The 12,620-nt window shown below is 41.9% G+C and overlaps 1 protein-coding gene across 1 annotated transcript; it reads right to left on the reverse strand.

Moving 5' to 3' along the window:
• Positions 1 to 7,099: 7,099 nt before the first annotated feature.
• On the reverse strand, positions 7,100 to 11,126 carry COX7C (cytochrome c oxidase subunit 7C). The gene is made up of 3 exons (XM_081213311.1): positions 10,946 to 11,126; positions 8,658 to 8,788; positions 7,100 to 7,207 (listed from the first exon to the last, which is right to left on the reverse strand). Exons 1-2 carry the CDS (start codon positions 11,018 to 11,020, stop codon positions 8,672 to 8,674), a joined length of 192 nt encoding a protein of 63 aa, XP_081069437.1. The 5' UTR covers positions 11,021 to 11,126; the 3' UTR covers positions 7,100 to 7,207; positions 8,658 to 8,671.
• Between the last annotated feature and the right edge of the window lie 1,494 nt (positions 11,127 to 12,620).

Here is a 12,620-nt window from a genome sequence, read left to right on the forward strand (position 1 = left end):
GCTTATTTTAATCATACTTATTTTAAGCTCATTTTCTTTACCCCCAACTCCACACCTGAGCATCGGAGCTCTGCAGAATTTAATGGGCGAATGGTCTGTTAAATTATGGAAATTCCAAAATGTCCCACAAAATCTTAAAATTGCACATTCTGGGCCTAGGAGCTGACAAACGAAATTCACAGCATGCCGAGTGTTTTGGGAGCCTGCGGGGATGACAAAAGCTCAGCACAATCACATATAATTATTCTTCTCACTTGCAACTGTGAAGCAGTTTGGTGTGCATACCAGAAAGAAGTTTCAAAGGGTTTTGAAGGAGCAGTTAAAGACCACCGAGTTACAAAATACCTGGCCAAACTGACATCTAAATTGTCCTTGCACATATTGGGAATTAAGAAAAAAATCATTCATGGCCCAGTTGTGCCTGGAATTTGCAATAAAGCACAGGCCTTTGAAATCTAAGGTGCAGACCATGCCAATCACTGGGCTGCTGTCAGGACAAACTGTATTTTAATTGCTGGTTCTCAGTGCTTTTTGATGTAGTTTAATTATTGTTCTTAACCAGTTTATTTTATTTTTAAATGTGTATAGCGCCCTTCATCCGAAGATGAACCCTCCAAGTGCCCCAATTTTCCAGGGATGTCCCTGATTTAGAGAAGCTGTCCTGGTTTCTGATTTGATCCTGGAATGTCCCACTTTTTCTTAGGACCTCCCTATTTTCATTGGAGAAATGTTGGAGGGTATGGAGCTATCTGACCCCCAAGCTGTTTGAAGGCAATCCTGTATAGGGAAGGGGTTTTTTTATGTTTAATGTCACATTATGTTTTTATACATGTTACTGGGGCAACCCAGTAAGCTGAGTGGTGTATAAATAGTAAAATTATCTTTATGGAATGGGACTTTCCTATTTTCATCAGAGAAATGTTGGAGGATATGCTGTTCACAGCATAAAAATATAAAATGAGAAAACAGAATACAGTGGTACCTCGGGTTAAGAACTTAATTCGTTCTGGAGGTCCGTTCTTAAGCTGAAACTGTTCTTAACCTGAGGTACCATTTTAGCTAATGGGGCCTCCCGCTGCTGCTGTGCCACCACCGCACAATTTGTGTTCTCATCCTGAAGCAAAGTTCTTAACCTGAGGTACTATTTCTAGGTTAGTGGAGTCTGTAACCTGAAGCGTCTGTAACCCATGGTACCAGTGTACAGAATAAGCCAAGCCAATAACCCCTCTTTCCACAAACACATTTAAAAGGTCACTGAATGTTAATTAGCCAAAAGCCTGGTTATAGAGAAATGTATTTGCCTGGCACCTAAAGATATGTAATGAAGGTGCCAGGCAAGCCTCCCTGGGGAGAGCATTCCACAAGCAGGGAGCCAGTGCAGACAGTGGCGTAGCGTGGGTTGTCAGCACCCAGGGCAAGGCAAGTAATTTGTGCCCCCTAACCCGTGGATTTGCGCCCCCTAACCCTAACCCCCAGATGTTGTGCCCGGTGCGGCCGGGCCCCCCTGCACCCCCCACGCTACGCCACTGAGTGCAGAGAAGGTCCTTTCCTTCCTTGCCGTCCTCTGGACCTCTCATGGAGGAGACACATGAAGAAGGGCCTCAGAAGAGGATCACATTTCTTTGTTTTCATTACTTTGCATTTTATAACAATGCTTTTAAATGCTGGGAGCTGCCTTGAATCCCAGTTTGGGATCCTGGTCCAGAAACTTCAGCTACTGCATATTCTCCAACACAGGGACAGCAAAATTCAGGACACAATGCAATAAGAGCAGGGAATAGATGGGTAGCTGATGCAATGATTCAAGCATGTTTCATTTATTGCAGCATTTTATGCCACCAAATAACAATGTTCTCTGGGAGGCTTACGAAGAATGGAAGTCTGAGGTATAATAATATAGAATAATAAAAAGTAAACCGAATCTAGCAACAACAGACAATCAACCAAGAATAGCACAGTGAAATAGTGTTACTAAAAACATACACATTGCCAAAAAGGGAAAAATACATAATCATAAAAAAATGCAAAAGGGGATGCTGGCATATCGTTTTTTGGGGGGAGGGGGTTGTTGCTGTTATTGATATTAATTTTTTGCATATCGATTATAGATCTTGTGGAAATTCTTTCATTTGATTGTGTACTTTTTGATGTTTTATTTATTGTTTATGACTACCTTTGTTAGGTTCGTAACTACGTGTTTTTTCATGTTGCAAGCCACCTTGAGCATGGTTTTAACTATGGAAAGGCGGCATACAACTAAAATGATGTAGGTATGTATGTGTCTTCTGCCCAGGTACTGGCTAGCATTGGGCAACTTCAAGGCCCTCTCCCTTCTTAGGGTTCTTCATTTTGAAACCAGACCTGGGTTCTTCAAATTTTATTTTGTAAAGTAGGGCACATGGGCACCCTATAGGCAACAGCTCTGAAAATCAATCGACCCTGAAATTCACAGTTTAAAAGCTGTAATGGCCTGCACGTGGTGCCAAAAAGAATGTAAGAAGGCACAACATGAACCTCTTGAGGGCATTCAAGAGAGCAAAAGGCCTTCTTGGTAGTGGCACCCTCCCTGTGGAAAGCCCTCCCTTCAGATGTCAAGGAGATAAATAATTACACAACTTTTAGAAGACATCTGAAGGCAGCCCTGTATCGGGAGGTTTTTAATGCTTGATGTTTTTAATTATGTTTTTAGATATGCTGTAAGCCAGCCAGAGTGGCTGGAGAAACCCAGCCAGATGGGTGGGGTACAAGTAATAAAATTATTATTCTTATTATTCAGTTACTGGGGAGCCGCCACCACCAAGTAGGCCTTGTCTTCATTTACCCCAGTATTGCTGTTTTTTGACCTCTGTTTGTTTTAGCAATTGCATCCTATAGCAAAGTTTGCCTAGAGCGAAAATTGTAGCAAAAATGTTTAGCACTTAAAAAAACACTGATTATGAAGTTTTAAGATGTTTAAAGCAACTTAAAATGCACATTTTTCTGTGCATAAGCTGCATTAAATTCAGGGGGTAAACTCTGCCTATATATGTCAGTTGTAAAATCCAGTTGTTAGTATTTCACACACCAAGCTTTTAGAAAGCTTTGACTTTCCAGAATAAGCCATGTAGACCTCATAATTTTGTATACATTTAAAAAAACAAAAACAAAAAAAAATTCCTTGAAGGTGAATAACCATATTAATATTGCTAGAGCCACCAATTCCCTCTACATGCCTTGGGAGATGTATGCTATCATTTTCTACTCTGGTTAACCACGTACAGCTTGTTCATGTCCAAGTGACCTTTTCCAGGATGAGTGGAGTGCTAAGTGTGGTAAATGAGTCGCGTTCCCTCATCTGGCATGACAGATGTTTGATTTTCTTGGCATTTGCAGGAATGCACAAACAATTATGAGTGATATAGCTTATGTGCCAGGAGTAAAGCCAGCTACCTTGCATTGCACATTAGCCATCATTTCAATATGATGAATCTGGCACTTTGTGTTGTACTCACAGAACTTTATCAGTATTTGGGAAACCATAAGCAGGGAAAATGCTGCTCTGGGAAAAGGTCGCTCCTTCCTGACTTATCATGTGCCACGAGGATGATTTAAAGAGCTTTTCAGAATTGACATTCATTGCAAGTCATAAAAAATAATAAACAAGCAGAATTCCTGCCATGTACTGCTCAGAAGCTGAACTGATTAGTTTAGCGTTGGGTGCTTGTGCAGACCATTAATTGTCCCCAAATCAGCTTCTTGCCAGTGAACACATGAAAAACTGTCACCCAGTCTCATTTGTTCATTCAGTGTTGTTGGTCATATTTATTTCTGAACATTATGCTCTCTTGAAGGTTCACTGCTTGTAGCAATATTTACACCCTCTCTTGACAACCCAACAACAGGTTACCATGCTTTTAGCCCATTTTAGACACTCAAAACAAAGAGGTTGAGAGAGAATGGTTTGTTAGCAGTCATGCCACAGAGCCATGGCAAACAACATCTCCACCCCATCCACTAGGCAATAATCAGGATTCTGTAGCTGAACTGTTTTGGGACAAAATAAAAAAATTCCTTCCAGTAGAATTATTTTATTTTTTTATTTTGACAATGGCAGACCAACACGGCTACCTATCTGTTTTGGGACAGTTTTACTTCCTTAAGGAGCGGATAATATTTTACTATAGAATCACAGAATCATAGGGGTGGAAGGGAACTTGAGGATCATGTAATCCCGTGGTTCCCAATGTGGGGCAGACGCCCCATGGGGGGCAATTTGATTCTTTTTGGGGGGGCAATTCGAGAATGAGTTAACAGTGGATGGCCTTTTATGCTTCCTCCACGTAAATACAGTGGTACCTCGGGTTACATACGCTTCTGGTTACAGACTCCGCTAACCCAGAAATAGTACCTCGGTTAAGAACTTTGCTTCAGGATGAGAACAGAAATTGTGCTCTGGCAGCAGCAGGAGGCCCCATTATCTAAAGTGGTGCTTCAGGTTAAGAACAGTTTCAGGTTAAGAACAGACCTCTGGAACGAATTAAGTACTTAACCCGAGGTACCACTATAGTTCACTTTTTGAATAATATGTAACTGGAGGGGGGGCGTGTCAAGATTTTAGAGATGCTTAGGTGGGTCATGGCCAAAAAAAGGTTGGGAACTACTGATCTAATCCAATTCCCTGTAATGCAGGACTATGCAACTGTCCTGCATGGGGATTGAACCTACAACTTTGGCGTTATATTATTTATACCCCACCCATCTGGCTGGGTTTTCCCAGCCACTCTGGGCAGCACCGCACTCAAACCAACTGAGCTATCATTTTTATTGTATTTAATATTACTGCTCATTCTGGGTATTAACAGTAGTGTTATGTGAAATTTATGTTTAGATAGAAATCTGTAGCTTATTTGGCCAAATGTAAAAAGCCTCCCTCTTTGAACAAGTATTCCTACTCGTTTGTGTTGCATCTCAGCATGTAGGTAATGGATGACTCTCTGTAGTATCTAGTTACAAACTGCAACCATACTAAGGCGTTAATGGGGAGTTTTACATAATTATCCCATCTGCTTTCTACTGGGCGAGAACACAAAATACAAAGGACTCAAAATGTTAAGTTTTGTGCCCAGTATGAACAATGGTGCCAGGATGTATAAGATTCAGGCACAAGAAAGCACATTTTGCATGCAGCAGTTAAAACTATGGAACTTGCTCTCACAGGAGGGCAGCGATGGCTACCAACTTGGGTGGCTTCTGAAAGAGGATCAAATTCCTTGAAGACAAGTCTATCAATGGCTATTAGTCATGATGGCTTTGTTCTGCCTCCAGTTAAGAGGCAGTACTGCTCCTGAATACCAGCTACTGGAAAGAGACAAGAATGCTCCCATGTGAGAACAGTTGGGCCATTAGTCTGATCAAGCATAGTGATACTAAATTCTCAAGAATAATCTTTTGGATAATATTCTCAATTAATGAGAATATTAGATAATTTTCATTTAAAATAGAATACTCATTTTAATGCATTGAAAATTATATAGTTAGTTAATAGACATGTAGTATACCAGTTACTGGCACTAAATAATAATATAGAAACATCAACTGTTTAAATCAAGGCCACCTCACATACTGTTACACATATTTGTACAGGTCTAGGTACTTTTAAGTGATTAAGCATTAAAGCTACTTTCTGTAAAAAAAATCACACTGTATGGCCAAGGGTGTAAAATTGCTAAGAATAAGGTCACACCAAAATAGAAAAAAGGCTATTACATATAGTTGAGATACAAATACAAATGTTCGTCCAATTAAACATTTTTAAAACTAAAAAATGTTTCTATAGCTCACATTTCAGAACTGCAAATGGGGAATGACACAATGCCCAGTAATGTAACTGGATAAAAAACAACATTATTCATTACTTAACACTGGCATATCACAGCTTGAATTATCATTTACTAGATTTTTTAAATGTGGGTTGTAAAACTGGTTCTTACATTAGAATTTAGTTTGTGGAGGATATTCTCACCTCACATCACTAATCAAGCAGATTGTTATGTTCAGAATGTAGCTAAGACACCAGTAGTTTAACAGTTAATTTCTGGTGGCCCATCTGTTGAGACATTTCTCGTAAATTACACTTGATTACAAGGCCTATCTGATCCAGCAAGGCACTTGTAAAAATTCTTAAGACAAAAACTGCTTGTGAAGGGTTGCTTAGTCATTTCTAAGGGGGATAGCCAATGAGAAGTCATACTCAGGATAGACCCTTTGCAGCCAAGTCCATTGATTTCAGTGGATCTAGTCCAGGTTTGGCTTAGTTGGTTATCACTGCAGATCACTTGCCTTACTTTAAATTTAACAATTAGTGGGCCAGAAAGCAGATGGAACACATGGTTGCAACACTCACATGCAAAAAGCTCCCCACCTTAAAAATAAGGGGGGGGGGGGAAACTGTTGGAAAAAGAATGTTTGTAGTAAAACTAGAAATGGATTTGGGCAGGAAGATTAGTTCTGGTACCAATGACGAATTCTTGAATTTAGCATGTATTCAGAGGCATCCGGTTACTTATTTCTTAGCATGTTTTACCGGAGCCACTGTTTTGCACATGAGTCTAGGTTGGTGGACCTCAGGGCTGCAGTAAAAAACCGAATTCTGTCTGAGGACTGCCACCCCCGATAATAGACTAAAGTATAGGAATTCCAGTTTAAAATGTAACTGTTTTTTATTAAGAATGCTTAGGATCGCAGACCAATACTTTCTCTAGGAACAAACCATGCTGCTTTCTACAGTTGGGAGTGGTATACCAACACTGAGTGCAAGAGAAAAAGTAGTCCAGCTGCAACAACATTGCCCACAGCTGGACCCCTATCAATGGGAACTGGGCCACTGATAACACCCTCAAATAGAACATCATCCCCTCAGTGAAAAACTCAAGTTTCCCAGATTTATACCAGTAATTGCATATTATAGAGAAACTGAAAGGTGTTGTGTATGAAGAAACCAAACAGACTGAATTAAGGCAAAATGTAAAAGTCCCATCTCCATTTTCAATGAGGATGGAATGATTCTGCATTGTGGATTTCAATAACTGAGCAGCAAGCAGAAATAAAAGCCCACACTCTATTTTCAGATTTAATTTTTATTTACAAACACATCCAGTGTGATTAGTCTTAGTTGTATGCTTTCTTTCAGAAAAGAAAGTTGTACTCTAGATAAACTTCCATCTTCATTCTGAAAGAGAAATAAGTAAGTCAGGCAAACAGACCAAAAGCCCTTCCTTATAAATACCTTACAGTGAATTAAATTAAATCAAATTGTGAAGTATACTCCAAAGGCATCATTACATACAGATCAGACTTATGCATTAACATTTCACTGAACACTGTGAAATTAGATCTGATGTGGACATTGGAAGCTGTTTTGTACTAGCTCAGAATACTTATCCATCTGGTCCACTACTGTCTTCCCTGACTAACAGCAGTTTGCCAAATTCCAGGGAGAGATCTTTCCCATTAATTGCTAATCAATATCATTTCAACTGGAAATTCTGAAGCCTGGATCCAGGATCTTGTGCATGCAGATGGTCCAACAATGACCCATGCCCCTGCTCTTGTTTTATAGAAGTTCCTTTTATTATTATATATGCCACAATCTTGAAATGCCTTTATTGTGTCTGAAGAGCTATTAAACTATTTTGTGCAGGTGTTATACTTTAAACAATTAGAGGGGAGGGCATTCCAAACCCCTGGCCAGCAACAGTGCGGCTTAAAGAAATGGCATAGCCGCTGCTGCATCTACAAACCTGCCATCCATGATCACCAGCACAGAAGGTGGTGGAGACTATGGGGAAACAGGTAAAAATGCCACTATACTACGCCAGTTCCCAGTGAAGGTGCACATATCAGGCCCATCACTGGTACATAATGGTAGAGAGCTGGTTCAGGATCTAGCTGTAAAGGCAAAGGTGCAACACCTTTCGCTTAAGTACTTTTCAGCTCAACAGCAGAGATCAAACTGCTATGAAGTTGACAAGCTTACCGTATTTATCGCCCTATAGGTCGAGCTTCCCCCGACCCCAGAACAGGCTATTGCTCGCAAGGTTTGCGGACATCTGCGCAAAGTACGGGGTGCGCTCCGGAGCACGCCCCGTGCTTTGGGCTGCTGCCCGCAAGCCTTGGGAGCCCGGCGGGCACTCCCACCGGGCTCCCAAGGCTTGCGGATAGCTTCCTGAAGCCTGGAGAGCGAGAGGGGTCGGTGCGCACCGACGCCTCTCACTCTCCAGGCTTCAGCGAAAGCCTGCATTCGCCCCATAGGACGCACACACATTTCCCCTTCATTTTTGGAGGGGAAAAAGTGCATCCTATAGGGCGAAAAATACGGTAAATATTTTGCTAGTGCCTTTAAATGAGGGCTCCCACCTTAATTTTTTTATGCCAATTCAAATCTAGATTTAATCAAAGGCAATTTATATGTGTGCAACTTACTTTACCTGCATTACCCAGAATTTTAACTACTCACAGAAATAGTACCTACCACTCAAACACAGTAATATTTGTATTTCTTCACCAGCAATCAAACATTTAGTATTAAAACAAAAATAAATTCAGAGTGTATGTATAGTTGTTACAATCCACTGGCACACAATAACTTAGAGAGATTTAAGGCAAATAGCAGCAATTACCCATTATTGTATGTTCACTTCTTGAGCAGCTGGTGCCTTACTACAATAAAAGGAGCAGCAAATCCACTTCCAAAGAAGGCTGCCATCATTGCCAATAATCGCCATTTGTTTTCCACAGAAAAAGGGAGGTTCTGGAGAGACAAGAATTTTGAAGTTCTTTTATAGCAGAGGTACCAAGTTATTAATACGTGCAAAAGCTATTTTGTGAAGGAAATTAAAGACTTAATTGCTCTGATCCCAATCATTATCATTTAACTGTACTCAATGTTCATTCAACCATATTTTTAAAATGTGGCAGTGTTGGTACCAAGACAGATTTTTGCTCTGCATATGGGAAGACTTCATGTACAATTTGAGCCAGGCTTTGATCAGGGTATTCATCTGCTTGACTCTTAAAAGAGTATAAAGGCGTAAACAGTGATTAATCATAGGTGAAACTAAGATCATGATCTAATTGTATTTTCATGGCATTATTGCAATATCACCATTTTGCTTCCCTCCGAAATGATCTTCTGGCAACTTCTTCTTTAACGGAATTCACAAAGAGGACTAGGTACATCAGAAAGCGTTTACAGTATCATCATTATTCATACTGTTATGTTCTCATCATTTGTACCACTGGAAACTTAGCAGCCAAGGAGAGAGAATCATGTTGCATTGGCAAGAATATTGTGCTATGTCAATGCTTAAAGCCAACAAAGCGATGCACTGAGTTCAATTTCTATAGATGGGATCGAATATGAAAACTCCACAATGTTGAGATAGCTCAGTTGGTAGAGCATGAGACTTAGGGTTGTGGATTTGAGCTCCATGTTAGGAAAATGATTCTTGCATGGGAGAGAGTTGGGCTAAATGAACTTTGCTGTACCTTTCAACTCTTCAATTCTATGATCAATCTAATGAGTTAGGTGCACCAGTGGTACGTTCTGTTGGAAGTTTCTGAACCTACAGCCTTCTCTCCTGTGATAAACTGCAGTGCTATTTTGAAACCAATGAGATTTTCAAGACATTTCCAGTATGAAACCAGGGTACTTTATCAGAAATCCCACCTAAAGTAGCCCTTTAGACCAGTGGTTTCTTATTAGCTAAGTACTGCAGACCCCGTTTTTCAAAAGCCAAGCCACAGACCCCCTACTTTTGAAATTTTTGATATCCCTGTTGTAGTTTTTGTTACGTGAATGGTACCATGGACCCTCTGGGGTCCGAGGACCACCGAATGGGAACCACGGCTTTCGATCTACGCTAGCATACCTCCCATTTTGTACAATGCATTTGCCTCATGCAATGAAGGCTGCAGAACGTAGCCTACATGAAGCCATTTTCCCTACTGGTGAAAAATTTACTTGTATTTCCGCCCCCACGTATAGCATTACAGTGGTACCTCGGGTTAAGTACTTAATTTTTCCCGGAGGTCCTTTCTTAACATGAAGCACTACTTTAGCTAATGGGGCCTCCTGCTGCCGCCGGAGCACAATTTCTGTTCTCATCCTGAAGCAAAGTTCTTAACCCGAGGTAATATTTCTGGGTTAGCGGAGTCTGTAACCTGAAGCGTATGTAACACGAGGTACCACTGTACTCTTTTTTTAAAAAACCCCAATTTAAGAAATTAGTATTTATTAAGATGGGCTTTTTTTGCAGAGATTGCCCTTCAGTTCAGATTTTTAGAGGGAAGTTAGCCGAAGCTTTTGAGCTTTTTTTGGGGGGGGGGGAGGAATCAGTTTTCAGTTGTTTAGCTTTCTTTTTAGTGGGAAGTTACTGTTGAGCTTTTGCTCTCTTTTTTTGAACGATCACCCTTTAGTTGTTTAGCTTTTTTTTTCGGGGGGGGGGGAGGTCGCCGCTGCCAATCGCCTGCCCTGTACTTCAGGGCAGTCAAATGGGCGAGGTACAAATAATACCAATAATAATAATAATAATAATAATAATAATAATAATAATAATAATAATAATAATGTGGTGTTGTTGTAAGCAGCTGTAGGGCGAAGCAAGGTCCTAGTGGAAGAGCAACGGCTGGGGAACGGGTTGCTATATGACCTCCGAGAAAACGAATGAAAAATAATCTCTTCGCTAGAGAGATTGGGATGGAAGGGAGGGGAATCAGCACCCCTTCCTCCCTCCTCAAGCCCAAGCGCCAACCAAGAAGCACCCCCGAGACCCCAAGAGGCGCAAATACCCCAGCATGGCGGGCAGATACCTCCCGGGAAGCTCCCCTGGGCCCGGCCCGGCCCAAGGAGGAAATTGCAGGGGGGGGGGAGGCCCTAACCTCCCCTTTCTCCCCTGCCCCGTCTTACCTTTCCAGGCCCCTCCTCATAATGCGAACGGCGAATGGCCGAGGTGGCGAACCGGCGGACGCTGACACCCAACATGGCGCCGGGAGGACGAGCACGCACAACCGGCAGCGGAGGGAACCTGAGCGGAAACTGACTGCCTCTTCCCTGAACACGACCTTCGCGGCTTGGCGGCGGTCACCAGGCCCAGTGCCTTATGGGAAAAGCGGAATCACGGAGGCCGAAGCGGGTAGGAAACCTCGAAGCATCATGGGAGTTGTAGTTCCCGCGGGCTGGGCGGCGCTGAGGGAAGGGCGGAGCGACGCGGCAGCCTGTCGGTCTCACGCCCCGTATACGGGAGCAGAAGCGTCAAGGGTCCCGTTCGTTATGCTTAGGCTGAAAGGCGGCTGGGGGCGGCGGGAAGCCTTCAAAACAAGCGCCCCTGCGATAACTCTCCGGTTGGAGTGGGAGAGACGCTGCCCGACACGTGGCGCTGAAGAGAGCGGCGAGCACGGAGACCCTTGGCAGCTCCACGTGCTTCTCCGCTTGCAGGGCGAAGCTGCCTCTTTCTCCTTGATGCGCTTAACTTGTGACAGATGCATACTACGGTATTATTAATAAAAGTGTCGTCGTTGTTTATGGGCTTATCGTATTCCCCTTCCCACACGCGCGCATAGCTGACGACTTTTCCCTTTTCTTGAGAGGAATCCTATTTGGAATAAGGGAATTTCCCTTAAAGAAAGGGAAAAGTTGACAGCTATGCACGCCAAGGAAAACGCGAGGAACTACTTAAATAAAAGGGAACGGGCATCATGTCATATATTTCATCGTGTTTTTGGCGCGCATTTCATTTGACACGTGAATACTATTCATATTGGTACTATCAGTAATAACAGCAACAGTGTTGTTTTTAAATTCTATAACTCGCTTGCCTATGCATATTATTCATATTATTGTTCTCAGTAATAACACCCACAAATCATTCTATAACTCGCTTGTCTATAAAAGCCAAGGAAGAAAACAAACATCACCATCAGTATAATCATTTATTAGACTTGTTGGTCACTACTTACCCAAAGACCTCCTGGGGTAACCTCCCAGAAGCAACATTGCTGGGGTTGTATTAAATATGCTCAGTGAAGATGCTGATCCAGTATACAGCAGCTGTGAAAAAGGCAAATCCTATGCTAGGAAAGAAACAGATTATAAAACTGCCAATATCATATGCTGTGACTGGACTTGGAATACTGAGTACAGGCCTAGTAATCTCACCTCAAAAGGATATTGCAGAGCTGGAAAAGGTTCAGATAAAGGCAACCAAAATGATCAATGCGATGGAACAACTTGCCCATAAAGAAAGGTTGCAGCATTTGAAGAAAGGTGGGTAAAAGGTGATGTGATATAGGTGTATAAAATTACGAACAGTGTGGAGAAAATGGGTAGAGAAAAATTTGGTCCCCCTCTCATTACACTAGAGCTTGTGGACATCCAATGAAGCTGATGGTTGGAAGAAGCAGGACATGCAAAAGAAAATAAACCTTTGCACAGCATGTAGTTAACGTATGGCATTAGCTCTCATAAGAACTAGAGAGTGCCACCAATGAGAATGTATTTAAAAGAGGATTAAACAAAATTATGGAGAAATAGAGCCACGATGGCTATATTCTGCCTTCACTGTCGGAGGCAGTATGCCTTTGAA

The sequence above is a fragment of the Podarcis bocagei genome (assembly GCF_964188305.1).
Source record: "Podarcis bocagei genome assembly, chromosome: 11".
Classification (NCBI taxonomy): domain Eukaryota; kingdom Metazoa; phylum Chordata; class Lepidosauria; order Squamata; family Lacertidae; genus Podarcis; species Podarcis bocagei.